Source organism: Mustela putorius, unplaced genomic scaffold, assembly GCF_011764305.1.
Source record: "Mustela putorius furo isolate JIRA1106 unplaced genomic scaffold, ASM1176430v1.1 tig00003834_pilon_pilon_pilon, whole genome shotgun sequence".
Taxonomy (NCBI): domain Eukaryota; kingdom Metazoa; phylum Chordata; class Mammalia; order Carnivora; family Mustelidae; genus Mustela; species Mustela putorius.
Genome location: NW_025421987.1, coordinates 131,097,374 through 131,117,744, shown reverse-complemented (window position 1 = coordinate 131,117,744; position 20,371 = coordinate 131,097,374). Strand labels below are relative to the sequence as shown.

General features: G+C 38.5%; 1 protein-coding gene across 38 annotated transcripts in view; it reads right to left on the bottom strand.

Moving 5' to 3' along the window:
* The window catches only part of CLASP2 (cytoplasmic linker associated protein 2), a 185,862-nt gene extending 165,952 nt beyond the window's left edge, over nucleotides 1–19,910 (bottom strand). For 37 of the 38 annotated variants that reach the window (XM_013046683.1, XM_013046688.1, XM_013046685.1 and 34 more), the window contains exons 1-2: nucleotides 19,486–19,910; nucleotides 4,448–4,526 (exon numbers count right to left, since the gene is read on the bottom strand). In XM_013046683.1, the coding sequence (XP_012902137.1) occupies nucleotides 4,448–4,526; nucleotides 19,486–19,680 (274 nt within the window). In that variant the 5' untranslated portion in view covers nucleotides 19,681–19,910. Of the gene's footprint in view, nucleotides 1–4,447; nucleotides 4,527–7,887; nucleotides 7,920–19,485 lie in introns of all 38 variants that reach the window. The other variant, XM_013046696.2, reaches the window with a different exon arrangement.
* Between the last annotated feature and the right edge of the window lie 461 nt (nucleotides 19,911–20,371).

The following is a 20,371-nucleotide window of genomic DNA, read 5'->3' as shown; positions in this document are numbered from 1 at the left end:
TATGGCTAGTCAAGCTCTAGCAGGGAATGGTTATCTAAAAGGTCATGTCTGTGGTCACCCCTGGCAGAGGGAGGGAGGTGTCATCAGGAATGCAGAGAGGAAGTATCTAGGATGACAGAGTTCTAGTTTCTCTACCTGGGGACAGACAGGTGTTGGTGTGCAATTACATGTGTAATACACACTTATGTATGTATGACATATTACTCAACTGACAAAAATAAAAGCCTAGGCCCCCGGATTGAAGTTTTTCTCTACTATGTCCAAGACTGTGGCACTATTTCATGAAAGGAGGGAGAAAAAGCAGGTAAGAGTCCATTCTTGGAAAGTTTTCATAAGAAAGGTTTTTATAACTATAAATCAACAAAGCCACAAAGAAATCACATCTATTGAGGGTGAGGCTGAAGGGAAAGGGAGAGGAAGATAGAACTGAGAGGATACAGGTTCTAAAGTCCACTCATTTGGCAAAAATATCTCAAAGTCAAAATTATCTTTCTGTAAACCCTTAAACTACCACTTCCCCTTGTGGGGTATTATGAGGTGTGTGGCCACAATATTTCATCTCCTTTTGTCTTTATATCCTTAACCATTAAGTCTGCAGCAGTACTCACCTCAGAAGATGAACTGAAAATTAAAAAGAGAATAAATGTAAACCACTTAGAGTGAAGAGCACTGAGTAAGCACTCTGTATTACCTACCACTCCCCCCTCCCCCACCATTGCTAGTATGATTCTACAGGTTGGAAGGCAAAGAAATTAACTTTTGTTTCTCTTTTGATATGAACTATAGCCTTCTTTTCCCCTGTGCAATGAAGGCTGAGGCCTAGTTTAAACAAGGGAAGGAAGAAATGAAATTAAGAAATGGATTTTCTCTCATTTATTTACAGACAATTATAATTAAGTGCGTAAGTTGATGCAAATATGTTCTAGAATATAACGAGCAGACTGATGTAATAATAATAAATAACACTTAAGGAAAAAAGAAATTACATTCATTTTGGAAGAAAATTCGACTAGGATGAGAAGCCTACTATACCAAATGAAATGATATCATCCAAAAACCCAAGCTTAATCAAGGAAATGACTATGTAAGAAGAAAGTCCCTGCCATAACATTACAAGCCTGATCAGGAGGCAACCGAAGTACCTGTCAGTTAGAATAATATAAACACTTGTATTTATCTGATGTATTATTAACATCAGAGAAAATCGACACCTGTAGGATTGGCTGCTGTGGGACTCTGGTTCCAATAGCTTCTATGAGGCAGAAGACAGCAATAAACAATAAATATTAAATATTATTATGTACTAAGCACTGAATTATCTCATGTCAACCCCGTAACAATCCTATGAAAAAACCTTCCACACATAACGAAATAGAATAGGCCCATTTGATAGAGAAGGCCCAAAGGCATTAAATACCTTGCCCAAAGTCACACAAATAATCAGGATTTAAATAATCCACACAGAATCCTGGGTGGCTCAGTCAGTTAAGCGTCTGCCTTCAGCTCAGGTTATGATCCCAGGGTCCTAGGACCCACATCAGGGTCTCTGCTTAGCGAAGAGCTTGCTTCTCCCCCTGCCCGATGCTTCCCTGTATGTGTTCGCTGGTACTCTCTCTTTCTCTCTCTGACAAATAAGTAAATTAAAAATCCTAAATAAAAATAAATAAATAAATAAATAAATAAATAAAAACCTTCCACACATAACTTCATTCAATTCCTTCCTTTTACAGAAAGGCTCCTAACATGGTTTGGCTAAGTTCTAAGACAGAGTAAAACAAGAAAGTTAACCCTGGGACTCTTGGTTTAATACCATACCTCCTTCAGAGTACAGAGATATACTGCCTAACTTACAGAGCTACTATACAAATTAGAAACAGTGTAAGGATAATCTCTCATATATGTAAAGCAGATAAGGCCTAATAAATGGATGACAAGTAGGCAATATATGGTAGAAAAGTAATGATAAAATTTACCTATTATATCACACTGACTCTCATCTATTAACAAGTTCAAGTTTCACCAAGGAAAATGATGAACATGTATGAAGGGTTCAAAGTAAAAATGATACTGGCTAATATTAATGCACAAAAAGAGTAGATAAGAAGATAAAAAAAATTACACATATAAGCCTATGTAGATATATGGAGAACACACATGAAATATGAATAAAAGCAATTTAATACAATTTATTAAGTATTTAAGGGTGTAAGAATCATGGAGTAAAGAAAACTTCAGTGTAGGGTAAGGTTAATATGAAAAGCTCCCAGACACTGGAATCTGAAGTAAATCTTTTAAAGAGAAAAACAGGAGTTCTTTTCTTTTCTTTTTTTTTTAAGATTTATGTATTTGAGAGAGAGAGAAGAGAGGAGGGGCAGAAAGTGTCTCAAGCAGACTCCACATGGAATCTGATGTGGGGCTCAATGTCAGGACCCTGAGATCACACAACCTAAGCCAAAACCAAGAGCCAGACACTTAACTGACTATGCCACCCAGGTGCCCCAAGAGGAGAGGGTTTCAAAAAGAAAGAACAGCACAAATTAGGAATAAATTAGGCCAGAACTAGCAAGAATGAGCAAGTTTCTGATTAGCTAAAGTGGAAAAGAGTACTTGCTAAAGATCACTGATAAATAAGGCTACTGAGAGGCAGAAGGGACATACACGCTGAGAGAATCAGAACACCAAAGGACAACCAAACAGAAGTTCTGAAAGCAGGACAGTACTGGGAGGCAGTCGGAGCATCAAACCCCATTTAGCCCTCCTTGTGCTAAAAAAAATAAGCAAGATACGTAACTAGAAGCAGGTATTGATTAAAAAGGGAATAATAAAGGGAAACCCACTAAGATGCTTCTGCTAAAAGGATAGCTAAACAATAAAAATAAAAAGAAGAAAGCAGTATTATACCAAACATGAATAAAAAGCTGACCAAAGATAATTCAAAAATAAGTGTAGCATTATGAAGCATTAATTCATTAAAGAAAAATCACAAACATCTGAAGTTTCCCTTAAATATTTCTTTTCTTTCCCCTTTAGATATTTCCACATAACAGGAACCAAATGTACTCATCAAAGCACTCCAAAAGACAAATGAAGGTCACTCAGGTTTAGAAAGCAGGTCAAAATCAATGTAACCCTAACCACTACACAAAGAAAAGCACTGTATTAGTATACTGTACTGTACTACAAACACACTACTGTAAGTGCACCGCAAAGTATGGCTGGGAGCCCAGATCAGTCTACAACTGTGGTAAAAAAAAAAATTGAGAGTGTTTATAACATAAAAGTTTAAAAACAATCTGATCAAAATAATTTTATTTACTGAACCCAAGAACAAAAAATTGAGCCTTGAATTTTTTTCCTTTTCACTTTGCTGTAATTTACTTTCATTGTATTTTACAAAATATTCATCTGCAACATATAGTCTAACAACTGGTGCTGTAGGAATGCAAACTGGAGCAGCCACTCTGGAAAACAGTATGGAGGGTCCTCAAAAAGTTAGAAATAGAGCTACCCTATGACCTAGCAACTGTACTGCTAGGTATTTACACAAAGGATACAAACAGTGATTCGAAAGGGGACATGCACCATGATGTTTACAGCAACATCATCAACAATAGCTAAACTATGGCAAAAGCCCAAATGTCCATCAACTGATGAATGGATAAAGAAGATGTGGGGGATGTGAGTCTCTATATAATGGAATATTACTCGGCCATCAAAAAGAATGATATCTTTACGATGTGCAATGACATGGATGGATCTACAGTATATTATGTTAAGTGAATTAAGTCAGAGAAAGACAAATACCGTATGACTTCACTTACATGTGGAATTTAAGAAACAGAACAGATGAACATATGGGAAGGGTAGGAAAAAAAGGAGAGGGAAACAAACCACAAGAGATTCTAACAACAGAGAACAAACTGAGTTTTGATGGAGGGAAGTGGGTTGGGGGGTAGGCTAGATGGGTGATGGGTATTACGAAGGGCCCTTGTTATGATAAACACTGGGTGTTCTATGTAAGTGATGAATCACTGAATTCTACTCTTGAAACCAATATTACACTGCATGTTACCTGGAATTCAAATAAAAATTTTAAAAGGGAAAAAATAAACGAATAATTAAAGAGAAAGAGAAAGTCGTGCTGTAATAAATTTTTAATGTAACAAAAAATTAAAAGTTACAGTAAAACATTTTAAAATATGAAGTAAAAAATCTATCAATAGTATATTTAGTGTGTTTTATGCTTTTTTTTTTTTGACTCAAAGGAAATATTTAAATAGGCTTAAAATATTTTATGTCTAGGCAACCTAAAATGCTAAGTAGATCTCTGGGTTGTACAAAATTACATTTTTGCATTCACAGAGAAAGAATTCTATTAAAAATGATGAGGGGGAAAAAAAGTCAGTATGTCAAAACCTACAATAATTTTTAAGTAAAGTTAACTTACCCATTACTACATAGGACTTAAATCGTGTTGATAATCTGTCCACAAAGGCACTTAAAATTTCCAGTCCCATTAATGATACCTACAGACAGAAAGAAATTTTAATGAATACAAAGTACCAATGTCTTCTTTCATATCAATTATAATCACTGACATACAAAGATCTTCATATATTATCAAGTTTTTTAAAAAAATAAGGACACTGAAGTGTTCAGGCGATAAAGGGTGATAAGATTAGGGCACCCTGTTCTCAAATGATTCAATAATAATAATAATGATGATGTATAAATATGGCAGGAAGATAGCGAGTTACCATGTTAGTAAATGGTAAATTAGGTGAAGGGTACAAAGAAGTTTATGGACTATACACGCAACTTTCCTATAATGGTGAAATGTTTCCTAATGAAAGTCAAAATAACAGCACCTTTAATTATATAGAAATTCCAGCTTTTGTCTAGGATAACAAACACCAGAAAACAATACCACTCCCACTGTAAGAAGAAAAAGCCAAATAATCTATAGAACCATATCTATTCTTGATTCCATCAGAAATCCATCAGTTGTAGGATAATCAACTAGCCTGAAATTTAAGGAAAGACAGATATCCCCGAAGAGATGGGACATAAGCAATAGGACACATGTGGCTGTGGACAGAAGGAAAATGAAAATGTGATACAAGTGGGTTAAGAGTTCAACTATATTTAATTCATTGTTAATAGCTGGATGTAGGTTAGCATGAAAATACATAAACCCTAGTAGCCAGAGACACAAAAGGAGAGACACCCATTTACAGGCTCTTTCTCCACAAACCTCCACTGGACACTCAAAATTGGAAAAAGTATCTCTTGGCTGTACAGGTCTGACAGAGGGAGGCAGCTGCCTATGTAGGAAAGGCACAAACCTTTCCTTTCCCAAACTCGTAAGAAATAAAGATCTAAAGCTATTGAGAGAAAGACAAAAACTGTCACCTTAGGACACAGGTAAAAACTCACTGCTGCTGAGCAAAAAGAAAAGAAAAAAAGTTCTCTACTTCAGAGGGAGAAGCAGAAAATCTTCCTGGGCTCAAATGATTAGAAGTCTACAGTTGAGGAGAATCAGGATTTCTGTTAAAGTCTCATCCCCCAAACTCAAGAACAAGGGGGTCCTAAGACTGAAGCTGGACCAGAAAAACAGAGAACACTCCCACTCCCCAAATCCAGATTAGCAAAGACAGTGTAAGGAGCAGTTTACCATCGGAGAAGAGAACATGGGAGAAAAACCCTGTATGAAGCACAGGAAAAAAGGGAAGGTATAAAGTGAAGGGTGTTACAAAAACACTGAGTGACTTAATTATAATTCCACTCTTAGGTATATATCCAAAGGAATTAAAGTAGGACACACACACACAGATACCTGAAAGCCAATGTTCATTACAGCATTATTCATAATAGCTAAAAGGTGCAAAAGCCCACATGTCCTTCAACTGATGGATAAAGAAAATGTGATGTATGCACTCAATAAAAAACATGGTCTTAAATAGAACTGATTGGTGTATGTTACAATATGAATGAACCTTGAAAACATTGTTAAATGAAACAAAAAAGTCACATATGATCAGATGTTGTATGATTAAATTTATAAGAAATGTCCAGAATAGGCAAACCTTTAAAGATAGAAAGCAAATCAGTGGTTGCCTAGAACTAAGGAATGTGGGGGGATAAGGTGGTATCTCCAAAAGGGTACAGGGATCTTCTTGAGGCGATGGAAATATTCTAAAATTAACTGTGCTGATGGTTGTGCATATCTATAAATATACTTAAAAAATCAATGAACTGTACACTTCAGTTGACTAAATTGTGTAGTATGTAAATTATATCAATAAAGCTGTTAAAACATAATTGAAAAATCTACAAATAGACTTACAGACTTAATAGACTTTACAGATGATAAAAGCAGTATCTCAAATAAGCAGGAAAAACATGAATTCTTGGTAAGATCTCACTTAGGAATCTATCCCTAAGATACACTAACAAAATTATTAAAGAACATGTAAATATTATTCATTGTATGAGACCAGAAACTACCCAAACATCAATATGAGACAGATTTGATAAACTATAGTATATCTATAATATAGGGTACTATAACACTTTAAAAATAAAAATGAGGACTACCTTAATTCTGCTACGTAATAACCTCCACGATATTGTTGTAAGATATATTTATTTTAGTGAGAGAGAGTGAGCAGGGGGAGAGAGGGAGAGAATCTCAAGCAGTCTCCCCGCTGAGTGTGGAGCCCCACTCGAGTCTTGATCTCATGACTCTGAGATCATTATCTGAGCCAAAATCAAGAGCCAGACGCTTAATCAACTGAACCACCCAGGTGTACCTCCATGATAAATTGTTAAGTGAAACAAGCAAGTTGGGACAATGCATATATATTCAGAGAGTACTACAAGTAGATATAGTTAGAAATGTTTACTAAAAATAACAGCAATGGAGGGGCACCTGGTGGCTCAGTTGTTAAGTGTCTGCCTTTGGAGGAGGTCATGATCCCAGGGTCCTGGGATTGAGCCCCACATTGGGCTCCTTGCTCAGCGGGAAGCCTGCTTCTCCCTCTTCCACTCCCCCTGCTTGTGTTCCCTCTCTTGCTGTGACTCTGTCAAATAAATAAATAAAATATTTAAAAAAAAATAACAGAAATGGAATAATAATCAGGAAAAAAATTTTATGGTTAGGAACAGACTATAAGGAATAGAGAAGGAAGCCAGACGATTTTGAATACACTATTTCATTGAAAACAAAATAAGTGAACCTAAGCGCATACTAAATTAGCATTATAACCACACAGAAGACTATTTCAAGTGACTTTAGACTATAGTACTTTGATTATCTCTCTCCAGGGGGATATACCCTAAGAACATACACTAAACTCTTTAAAAAGAAACTTCAACACTTTTAGAAATCTTTTTGACTGAAGGAGACAGAAGACATACAGAAGTAGTATTAGAAAAAAAATGCAGTCCTGAAACTAAATTAGAATCACTTTGAACTCATGATATACTTTTCTTCAAAATTAAGATACAACCTATCCTGTTCATTGAAAAAAATCTATAAACAAACAAGTAACAGTGAGTTCCACAAGCACTCACATATATACTATTTCCCACTAAAAAGAACAAGAGAAGTGGCTGATTCCAGGGTAGAAGCAGGAAATAGGACATTTTGTGATACCAGCTAGTAAATACGCTATAAGAGATTACTAGGGTCATGTCAAGATACAATATTTAAATATTAACAAGGATAATAACTGCACTGTCTTAAAACACACTAGATATGTTTAAATGCAAAAATTCATAATGATAAAAACTATTTGGCCAATATTGGAGGATGCTTAAAAGACCACCTTAATTTTTTGACAATTAGTAAGTGAAAGGAAAGAATCATATGAACTACAGGCATACCTCAGAAATACTGTGGATTCTGTTCCAGACCACTGAAATAAAGGGAATATCGCAACAAAGTGAGTCAAGTGAATTTTTTCATTTCCCAGTGCATATAAAAAAGTCATGTTTACCCTGTATTTTGCTGTAGTAAGCATGCAATATCATTATGTCTTAAGAAAAGTGAATACCTTACTTAAAAATAAAATACTGCTAAAAAATATTAGCCGTTATCTAAGCTTCCAGCAAGTTGTAATCTTTTGGCTGGTGGAAGGTCCTGCCTCAATGTTGATGGCTGCTGACCAATCAGTGTGGTGGTTGCTAAAGGCTCGGGTGGCTGTGGCAATTTCTTAAAAATAAGATAATAAAGTTTGCCACAATTGACTTTTCCTTTCATGAATGATTTCTCTGTAGCATGTGATGCTGTTTGATAGCATTTTTACCTACAGAATTTCTTTCAAAATTGAAGTCAATATTCTCAAACTCTGATGCTGCTTATCATCTAAATGTATGTAATATTTTAAATCTTTTGCTGTCATTTCAACAATCTTCATAACATCTTCACCAGGAGTAGACACCATCCCAAGAAAAACTATTTCCTCATTCATAAGAAGCAACTCCTCATGTGCTCAAGTTCTATCATGAAACTGTAGCAACTGAACCACATTTTTAGAATCCTTTCTTTCTTTTTTTTTTTTTTTAAAGATTTTATTTATTTATTTGACAGAGAGAGAACACAAGTAGGCAGAGAGGCAGGCAGAGAGAGAGGAGGAAGCAGGCTCCCCGCTAAGAGAGAGCCCGATGCGGGACTCGATCCCAGGACCCTGAGATCATGATCTGAGCCGAAGGCAGCGGCTTAACCCACTGAGCCACCCAGGCGTTTAATTCCAGTTAGTTTACATACAGTGTTATATGAGTTTCAGGTGTACAATGTAGTAATTCAACACTTACATCACTCTGTGCTCATCACTACATTCTTTAATAGCCATCACCTATTTAACCCACCAGAATACCCAGTGGGAAAAAGTCTCTTCAACAAATGGTGTTAGGAAAACTAGAAAGCAACATGCAAAAGAATGAAACTGAAGCACTGTCTTACACCTTACACAAAAATAAACTCAAAATGATCAAAGACCTAACTGTAAGACCTGAAACCATGAAAGTCCTAGGAGAGAACATAGGTTTAACTTCTTTGATACTGGCTATAGCAACCTCTGTATGTCTCCCGAGGCAAGGGAAACAAAAGCAAAAATAAATCATTGGGACTAGACCAAGATAAAAAGTTACTGTGCAGAGAAGACTCCACTTCTAATTCTAGTTCTATTGCTATTTCTACCACATCGGCAGTTATGCCCTCCACTGAACACCTCAAAGCCATCAAATTCCAAACTCCTGTTTATGTTGATATTTTGATCTCTTCCCAGGAATCAGGAATGTTCTTGGCATCTAAAAGGGTGAATCCTTTCCAAAAGGCTTTCAATTTACTTTGCCCACATCCATCACAGAATCACCATCTATGGCAGCTATAGTCTTACGAAGTATGTTTCTTAAATAAGACTTTAAAATCAAAATTACTCCTTGAGGGGGCGCCTAGGTGGCTCAGTGGGTTAAAGCCTCTGCCTTTGGCTCAGGTCATGATCCTGGGATGGAGCCCCACATCGGGCTCTCTGCTCCGCAGGGGGCCTGCTTCCTCCTCTCTCTCTCTCTCTCTCTCTCTCTCTGCATGCCTCTCTGCCTACTTATGATCTCTGTCAAATAAATAAATAAAATCTTTTTTAAAAAAATCACTCCTTGATCCATAGGCTGCAGAATGGATATTGTGTTAGCAGGCATGAAGACAACAGTAACTCTCATTGAACATCTCCATTGCAGCTCTTGGGTGATCAGGCACATTGTCAATAAACAGTAGTATTTTGAAAGGAATCTTTTTTTCCTTAGCAGTAGGCTTCAGCAGTGGTTTAAATTATTCAGGAAACCATGTTGAAAATACATGTGCTCTCCCCCCAGGCTTTGTTGTTCCATTTATGGAGCAACAGGAGAGTAGATTTAGCATAATTCTGAAGGGCCTTGGGATTTTCACAATGGTAAGTGAAGCGGTGGCTTCACCTTGAAGTCACAGGCTTCGTTATCCCATAACAAGAGAGTTACCCTGTCATTTGAAGCCAGGCATTGACCTCTCCTCTCTAGCTGTCAAAGTCCTAGATGGCATCTTATTGCTAATATAAAGTTGTTCCGTCTACATTGAAAATCTGTTGTTTAGTGTAGCTACCTTCATGCATCATCCTAGCTAGATTTTCTGAATGATTTGGTGGAACTTCTGTACCAGCACTTTGCTGCTCCACCATTCATTGTTATGGAGGGGGCTTCTTTCCTTAAACCTCATGAACCAACTTCTGGCTTCAAACATTCGCAGCTTCCTCACCAATCTCAGCCTTTACAGAACTGAGGAGAGTTAGGGCCTTGGACAACGCTCTGGCTTCAGGGAGTGATGTGGTCACTTTGATCTTCTATCCAGACCACAAAAACTCTGTCTCTGTATCAGCAATAAAGCCATGTTGCTTTCTTATCATCTGTGTGTTCACCAGAGTAGCACTTTTAATTTCCTTCAAGAACCTTTCCTTTGCAGTCACAAGTTGGCTGTTTGTCACAAGAGGCCCAGCTTTTGGCCTGTCTCAGCTTTTGATTTGCCTTCCTCACTAAGCTTAATCATTTCTAGCTTTTGATTTAATGTGAGAGACACACAACTCTTTCTTTCATTTGAACATTTAGAGGCCATTGTACAGCTATTAACTGGCCTCATTTCAATATGGTTGGGCCTCAAGAAAGAGGGAGAGGGAGAAAAACAGAAAATGACTGGTCAGTGGAGCAGTAAGAACACTTTTATTGATTAAGTATGCCATTTTGAATGGGGGTGGTTCCAACAATTACAATAGTAACATCAGAGATCACTGATTACAGATCATCCTAACACATTATAACAAAAAAAATCAGAAATACTGCAAGAATTACCAAAAAGTAACATCGTGATAACGAAGTAACCAAATGCTGTTGGGAAAAGGGCACCAATGGACTTGTTTAATGTACGGTTGCCACAAACCTTCAATTTGTGAAAAATGCTGTATCTAAGAAGCACAATAATGTAAGGCAAACAAAATGAGGTATGTCTGCCTTTCTATTATAAACTATGCCAATGAGTAACCAAATAGAAATAAATGGTCTAGGTGAAGGAATGACAAAATTAGAGTATCATTTTGCAAACCCTAATGAATTAAGGGATCTAAACACTGAACATTAATGGTTGCTAACACCATAAAAAGATACTGTCACACTTTAAGTGCTTTCTTGATATTATGTACCTCCTGGGGTCAGGGGCAGTGGGCGGCACTGAATCTGACCAAGCTATAGGTCCAACTACCAATTTATAGGATATAGAGAGGAACTAACATCATAGGAATGAAATCAGCAAAACACAACTGTGGGAAACTCTACAAATAAAATCAAGAATTTTTTTAAAAATCTACAAATAAAATCCAGGAATGTTTAAAAAGAGACACTGAGGGAGAAACAAACTCAAAGAAAGACACCTAAAGGTGTCCATATCCTAACCTCTAAGACCTGTGGGTATGTTACTTATGCAGTAAAAAGAACTTTAAAGATGTGGTGAAGGTCTTAAAATGGGGAAATTACTTTGTGTTATCCTGGGCCCAATATATCACAAGATCCCTCATAAAAGAGAGGCAGGAGAGGATGCAGAGCTGCAATGATAAAAGCAGTAGTCAGAAAGATCTGAAGGTGCTATACTGCTGGCTCTGAAGACAGAGGAAGAGGCCTTAAAGCCAAGAAATGCGTGCAGTTTCCAGAATATGGAAAATCATCACCTTGAAGTTCTTTAGAAGAATACATCTTTACAATCTTGCTGAAACCTTGATTTTATCCCAATGAAACCCATTTAGAAATTGAGCTCTAAAACTATAAGAAAATAAATCTATGTTGTTTTCGGCTACTAAGTGTTGGTAACTTGTTACAGCAGCAACAGGAAACTAATATATTAATGAATCACAATGTGGAAATCTTATGTGGATCCTGATTTTTCTTGAAATAATTAAAGGGGAGCCTGGGTAGCTCAGTTAGTAAAGTGTTCAATTCTTGGTTTCAGCTCAGGTCTTGATCTCAGGGTCGTGAATTCAAGCCCCACACTGACCTCCATGCTGGGTGGGAGCCCACTAAAATAAACAAATAAATAAAATGACGAATTTAAAAATCTGTATGATACGTTAAAAATTGGAAATTTGACCCTGCATATTTGATATCAAGGAATTTTTTTTTACATTTGATAATGGTAGTGAGGTTAACAATTTTTTAATATATACATATATTTTAAATGTGGGCTCCATGCCCAGTTGGGAAACCAACTAGTCTTTAAGTCAAGACCCTGAGATCAAGACCTGAGCTAAGGTCAAGAGTTGGACCCTTAACTGCCTGAGCCACCCATGCACACCAACAATTTTTTAAAAGAATATTTATCTTCAAGACACTAAGTAAAAAAGTTTCATTGATGAAACAATGTATCTGTGATTTGTGACAAAATGATAAGCATGATTAGCCATGGACAGATGAGTGTTGTGAGTGGATTTGTTATTTTATTCTGCCTACCTTTATGTACGTTCAAAATTCTTTACAGTAAAAAGTTATAAAAAAAACCAAAAAACTACAGGAAGTGTGATTCCTAATAGTGAAATGAACATACCCGTGAAACAAAAAGAACAACTCAATGCCCACACTCTTACTCAACCTCATCCTAAGAGTCTTAGCCAATGCACCCAAAACAAGCAAAACTAAAGAACTGGAAAGAAGGAGGAATACTATCTTTATTTTCTGGTAGTATTATACAGTAGTCCTCTGTTATCCCCAGTTTTGCCTTCCACAGCCTGAATTACCCAAGGTCGAATGTGGTTCAGAAGTAGATAATCCTCTTCAGAAATCAATAATAGCCTAACACTATGTTACAATGCCTACATCATTAACCTCACTTCATCTCATCACTTCATCCCACATCATCACAAGAAGGGTAAGTATAGCACAAGGAGATTTTAAGCGAGACCACATTCACATAACTTTTATTATAGTATATTGTTATAAATGTTCTGCCTTATTATTACTGTTAATTTCTTATGGTGCCTAACATAAATTAAGCTTTATCATAGGTATGTATGTATAAGGGAAAACACTGTGTATGTATATATAGGTACTCTCTGCTATTTCCAGCATCTGCTAGGGTGTCTTGGAAATGTGTCCCCCAGTGGATATGAGGAGGGACTACCATATATATATAGAGAAAACCTAAAAGAATCCATCAACTGCAGAAAAAATGTTTTGAATTATAAGCAGGTTGGCCACAAAATCAATATCCAAAATGCCATTTCATTTCAATATATCAGAAAGCATAATTTTAAAAGTAATAAATAGCATTTATACTCTTAACTATGAAAATAATTCTTACAAAATGTGTGTAAGACCTATTGGGAGAAAATAATGAAACATAATGAAACACATTAAAGAAAGCACAGGAGCACCTTGGGTGGCTCAGTCAGTTAAGTGTCTGCCTTCGGCTCAGGTCATGACCCCAGGGTCCTGGAATAGAGCCCCACATCAGGCTCCCTACTCAGCAGAGAGCATACTTCTCACTCTCCCTCTCCCTCCACTGGTGCTCACTCACTCACTTTCCCTCTCTCAAATAAATACATAAAATCTTAAAAAGAAAAAAAAAACAAACAATTTTCATGGGTAAAAGAGGTCATTATAAAGATATCGAGTCTTCCCCCAAAAAGAGGATACACACAAAATAGATAATCACGTCAAAAAATGGGCAGAAGACGTGAACAGACACTTCTCCAAAGAAGACATACAAATGGCTAACAGACACACGAAAAAATGTTCATCATCATTAGCAATCAGGGAGATTTAAGATTCAAATCAAAACCACATTGAGATACCACCTTATGCCAGTTAGAATGGCAAAAATGAACAAGACAATAAACAACGTGTGTTGGAAAGAATGTGGAGAAAGGGGAACCCTCTTACACTGCTGGTGGGAAAGCAAGTTGGTGCAGCCACTTTGGAAAACAGTGTGGAGATTCCTTAAGAAAAACAGAGCTTCCCTATGACTCTGCAATTGCATCACTGGGTATTTACCCCAAAGGTACTGATGTAGTGGAAAGAAGGGCTATCTGTACCCTAATGTTCATAGAAGCAATGGCCATAGTTGCCAAACTGTGGAAAGAACCAAGATGCCCTTCAACGGACGAATGGAGAAAGAAGATATGGTTCATATATACAATGGAGTATTATGCCTCCGTCAAAGGATGAATACTCAACTTTTGTATCAACATGGACAGGACTGGAAGAGATTATGCTGAGTGAAATAAGTCAAGCAGAGACAATCAATTACCATATGGTTTCACTTACTTGTGGAGCATAAAGAATAACACAGAGGACATTGGGAGATGGAGAGAAGTGACTTGGGGGAAATCGGAGGGAGACAAACCATGAGAGACTGTGGTGGATATTATGGAGGGCACATGTTGCATGGAGCTCTGGGTGTGGTGTATAAACAATGAATTTTGGAACACTAAAAAGAAATAAAGTAAAATAAAATGGAAAAAACAAAAAGAGGACACTCAATGTAATTCCAATAAAAGCCCCGAGTTTCTAGTGCAACTTTACTAACTGATTCTAAAATTCACATGGGGTAGTAACTAAAGACCCAATAGTAAGCCAACACATTCCTAAAGAATATGGTGAGTGAATCTGATATAGCAATGTCAAGATTTACTATGGAGCTACAGACAGATGATTTCCTGAATTTCCATTTAGACATCTTTCAACTTAGCCTATATCTTGGCCAAGGGTCATTTCAGTAGAATAAGAAAACCATAAAGAAAGAAGAGAAGAAAACTAGAGCTATATTTCAATTTGCTCCTCACCACTTCCTCAGGAATTCAAATGCCTCCATTCAGGTCTTTTATTTATTTATTTTTTAAAAGATTTCATTTATTTATTTGAGAGAGGGAGAGAGAAACCATGAGCAGAGGGGAGGGGCAGTGGGAGAAGCAGGCTCCCCAGTGAGCAGGGAGCCTGATACAGGGCTCGATTCTGGGACTCTGGGATCATGACCTGGGCCAAAGGCAGACTGTTCAACCGACTCAGCCTCCAGGCACCCCTCTATTCAGGTCCTTTAAAACATAAAACAAAAGTGTACCTTCTAAAAGATACATATAAAATACAAAAGCAAAAATAAAAACATTAAATATATAAATATAAAAGTATAAAACATCAAAATATTACAAAAACTAAAAACAAAAATAACATTTTTTAACAGGTAGAAAAACAGAAACTCTAAAAAGCAAATTCGGGGCTAAGACCAAGCTTAAATTTTAGGGTGTTTTGAAGTCCTAAAACAGAAATTTTAAAAGGTTTATAAAATTTTATTAATCCCAAAACAAGTCCCAGAACCTTCAGGGTCATTTCCCCATTCTCTTTCTCACTCTCTCTTTTCACATCTGAATCACAAGTGGTTTAACATATCTGAGTAACTAGTGTGATGTCAATAAAATCACACTCAAGTTGTCACATTGGCTGGAGTTTCATTCTATTCAGTAGGTTTAATTTTCCAAATAGTTTAAATCAGAAATGTTGTCAAACAACAGCAAAGCTAAATAAATGCACAAGATAGAAACCCAAAGAGAAATATCAGGTTATTTTTATTTAATTATATAAATAATAAAACTATTTCCCTCCAAAATAGGAGGGAAACAAATGACAAAATTAAAGATCCTGATTAATCCTAGATCAAGTGAGGGAGACAAGACAGAAGTATAACCCAATATTTCTACTTCTAGACATATACCCCAAAACAGTTATTCGAAACAGAGGGAGGGGGTAATACAACACACTATTATTCCTTGAAGCTGTGCAGCCCAAAGCGCTGCTGTCAGCCATTCAAGTAAATGAAAATCCTGTTTGAAATTATCAGCCTAGAACCCTTCTTTTGCATGGTTTTAGTACATAAGTTTTTCAGCTGATAAATCAAGGGACAAACATGCTTTAATTTAGATTTAACAAACACTGAGAGCCTGCTATGGGTATATATTCTGGGGGGGTGGGTACATACCCAAAGGGGAATCTTAAGAAATTCCAATTCCTTTGATTTTTAAGTAAACTCCTCCATCAATTTGCCCAGTGTATGACAGACACTTGAGAAAGGCAATTATCCTTAATTCCTCTCTCTCAACCTGACAGGAGGTCCACTTGGCTCTATCACCAAAGTGTATCTCAAAATCTTCCACTTCTCAACATGGCCATTGCTACCAAACCAGTCTTAGCCACCATCATCTCACTGGTTCTTCTGTTGCTCCTTTACCGTCTACTCTCCACAAAGCAGCCACCCCTCCACATAAAAATCCTCCAATGACTTAGAATAAAATCCTGTAAGGCTCTTTCCACCTGCCCCCCAATTTCATCCTTCTTAACACCTCACTCACTTATAAATTCTAGCCATGTTGTCCTTCTTTATGTTCCCCCACAGAACTAGGGCCTCCACATTTGCAGTTTCCTCTGCCTAAATCATTATTCACTCCTGTATTTATTTCACATCATACCCAAATTCACCTCACTTTCTTGACTACCTGCATCCTGCCCAACACTCCCTATTACCTTCACTGCTTTTTTCTCCAAAGCACTTACCTCCTCTAACATACTATAGATTCTAGTTATTTATCTTTGTGTATTTCTCTACCTCCACTAGAATCTTAAGTCCACAAAGGCAAGGATTTTGGTTTTCCCACTACCAGATCTGAAGTGCCTAGAAGAGTGTCTGCTTATGGTAGGTCCTCAATAAATATCCAAATGAAGCTAAATGAATGAGCTTTATTAGTCTTACTCATAGCTGGATCTTCAGTATCTAGAACAAAACCCAGCATATAGTATAATCACTCAAATTTTTGGAAGTGATGATTATTAAGATACTCAAATTCTAAAATACTATCAAATCTGAAGAAAATTTTATTTTGTTCAGCATAGTTTGAAATTTAAGTACAGGGGCGCCTGGGTGGCTCAGTGGGTTGAGCCTCTGCCTTTGGCTCAGGTCATGAACTCAGGGTCCTGGGATCGAGCCCCGCATCGGGCTCTCTGCTCGGTGAAGAGCTTGCTTCCCTCTCTCTCTCTCTGCCTGCCTCTCTGCCTACTTGTGGTCTCTGTCAAATAAATAAATAAAATCTTAAAAAAAAAAAAAAAAAATTTAAGTACAATTCTCTATTTTGTGCATGTTCAAAAAAATTCCATGATACACTTTTTTCTTAAAGACTTAAATATGTGTCATTGCACCTTGGATAAAAAATGATGACCTAGTTTGATAACTTAGTTTTTAAAACCCGAACAGGAAACTAACCCAAATGCCCTCTAACAACATCAGAAAATTTATATACAGCATTCAGTAGAAAGAAGAGAACTAATGATTCAAGAAGGAGAAAGTAGAATTGATGAATAAATAACCTTAAGTAGGCAAGAGACTATGGAATCCAACATTCATGTAGAGGGACTGATTTAGTAAGTGAAACAGAGAAGAAGGCAGAACATATGGTACAGCTGTAAGGGAGTGTGTAGATAAGGTTGCAGAAGCCTGCGGCAGTTTTGTTCTGATTCTGGAAACTTCACTGTTCATAGCAGCGGTATGAACTATGGTATCTAGTAAGGAGCATGGAGAGAATGTGTAGTAAGGAGATGAGAACCTGCATCAGATTCCTAACAGGTTCTAATTCTTAAGGACCAACTGAAAGGAAAATACAGCACTAAGAAGCAGTGCTTAAAGACATTAAAGAAAAATTGGGATACTGTGGTATCACAGAAGCCACAAGATGTGTTTCAAGAGATGGGACTGTTCAAATGCACTGAAGGCACATCTTCAGAGTGAAATGGTCCAAAGCCAACTCACCATGGCCGACACAGAAGGTGACACGATGGTACATCTGAAGAGTGAAACGGTCCAAAGCCAACTCCCAGTGGCAAAGCAAACACCCTATGGCCAGCATAGAAGGTAACATCCTTCACTTGGAAAGGAAAGCAAGCATTGTGGAAGAGCTGACTTTCTACAACAGCTTATGTTGCAACATAAAATCAATTATCTTGAGTGTACATACGTCCTTACAGTGTAAGTAAATTTAGCTTGTTTCTCCCAAAGAAATAATAACCTCCCAAATAGTACTGATATAGTATTAAACATTAACGTTTTCTAAAATTTTTAAAAAAGATAAATAATGCAATAATATGTAACAGAGCATCAAGTTGGTTAATTCCCATATGGTTTATTATCTTCCTAAAAGTCAACCCCTTCCAAAACTCATGTAAGTTTCGCCATTAAATCTGCACAGTAAATGTAGAGTTTGACTTTCTACTCTATGAGAATACAGCTTTCAAAGTACAGCCTATTCGCAGGACTATTAGTATAAATTACTTAGAATCACTTCATCTGTAGATTTGAGCCAGCATTTTAAAGCAACACTGCCACCAGAAGACTGGAAAGATAAATAACTGCTAAAATCTACAGTACAGGCTAATTACAGAACATTTACCTGGTTTCTCAACCTAGCTTTATTACAGCCTGCCTACTAACAGCTCTTCAAAAACACTCATTCTTCTCGGAACTCGGGATTTTTTCATCAGCTAAGCCACCAAGACACATTTCACTAGGTCACCTACTAGCACACAGGTTTCAAATCCGAGTCAGTCTTCAAGTGCAGCAAAACAAATTAAGAGGGAGCGTTGAACTGCTTTCTGTAGACAATAAATCAAAAACAAATACATAATGCCCTGTGGTCAGCATCTTTGTATTAGATTAACGGTAAACTTAATCAGGCACCCGACTAAGCTCTAAAGATCCCTTAGAGACGAAGAGCACAACCTTCCAGACTCAAAATGTATAAAAGAAAAAAAGAATCAAAATTAAGTAGGATAAAAAGCACTAATTAAAAGGGATTAACTTGACACACTCTTTTGAATTTAAAAATTGTATCCTAATGTCCCGTCCTTATCTAGATAGTGTTTACAAGGTAGGTACAAATGCAGTCTTCAAGCACTTCATGTATGCAAAGCATCGATGATTTTTTTTTTTTAAAGATTTTATTTGACAGCCGGAGATCACAAGTAGACAGAGGCAGGCAGAAAGAGAGGAGGAAGCAGGCTCCCTGCTGAGCACAGAGCCCGATGCGGGACTCGATCCCAGGACCCTGAGATCATGACCTGAGACGATGGCAGCGGCTTAACCCACTGAGACACCCAGGCGCCCCCGATGAATTTTTTTAAATAGGTGATTAAACCTTGTGTCCTAATGCCAAAAAACTGCGCACTGTGTCACGGAATCGCTGAATTTGTCATTGTTCACAGCTGGGGAAAACTTGGTCCCCGGCTTGCGTCCAAGGACTCCTGAGCCTACAGGTTTCCCCTTCACCGGGCGGTTCCGAGGCGCCCAGCGCGCCCCGGGGGCTCGCCTGGGGGCTGGCGCACGTCCGGGATTAAAGGGCTGGCCGGAGAGGGCGTGCCCGGCCCGGCCGCGCCGCCGCCGCTTACCCGGTAGTTGCTCGAGCCCACCCAGCCGGTGAGCGCGTCGACCGTCTTGCCCAGGCGGCCCAGGTCCTCCTCCAAGTCCGGGATGGCGCCGGGGGCGCCGAGATAGAGGAGCAGCTCCTGGCCGACCTGCAGACGGCCGCCGACGTCCTTCTGTTGCACCTGGGCGCTGAAGTACTCCATGCTGCGGGGCTCCATGGCCGCCCGCCCGCCCGGGAGCGACCAACTTTTGCCGAGCGCCGCCCAGCCGCCAGAGCGGGTCCCCGCGGGAACGGGCAGGACGCGCTCGGTCCGGCCGACGCGCGGCTCGCGGGGCGCGGCGGGCGGCGGGACTAGCGCCAGGCGCCGAGCGGCCCCCAAACTAGTCAAACTCGGCGCCCCCCGCCACCCAGCCCGCTTTAGAGGCCGCGGCTGCCGGCTACGTCAGCACGCGCATGACGTCAGCGCGACGCCGGCAAGCGCCCGCCTTTCTCGGCTGCCGCTTCCCGGCGGCGGCTGGTCGGGAGGAATCTTCTGGGCGTAGTGGGACCCCTGGCGGGAGCTGGGGTCGAACTGGGTCAGCACCTCTGTAAGAAAGAGGCTGGCCCTTATCGGGCACGCACTATCACAGCGTCCTTCCCTCACTCTGTAAAATGGAGAAGTTTTCTTTTGCTTGAAATCAGTACCTGGGAAAGTTTCTGGCACGAGGAAATCCCACTTCCCCATCTCCACACTCGTTTTTTTGTTTTTGTTTTTGTTTTAACCTTGTAAGAATACACTTCCTTGTAGGACACCATGACTCCTGCTTCCAGCCACCATCGTCGGTTGGGTCACCATGTAATTTTTTTTTTTTAAGATTTTATTTATTTGACAAAGAGATCACAAGTAGGCAGAGAGGCAGGCAGAGAGA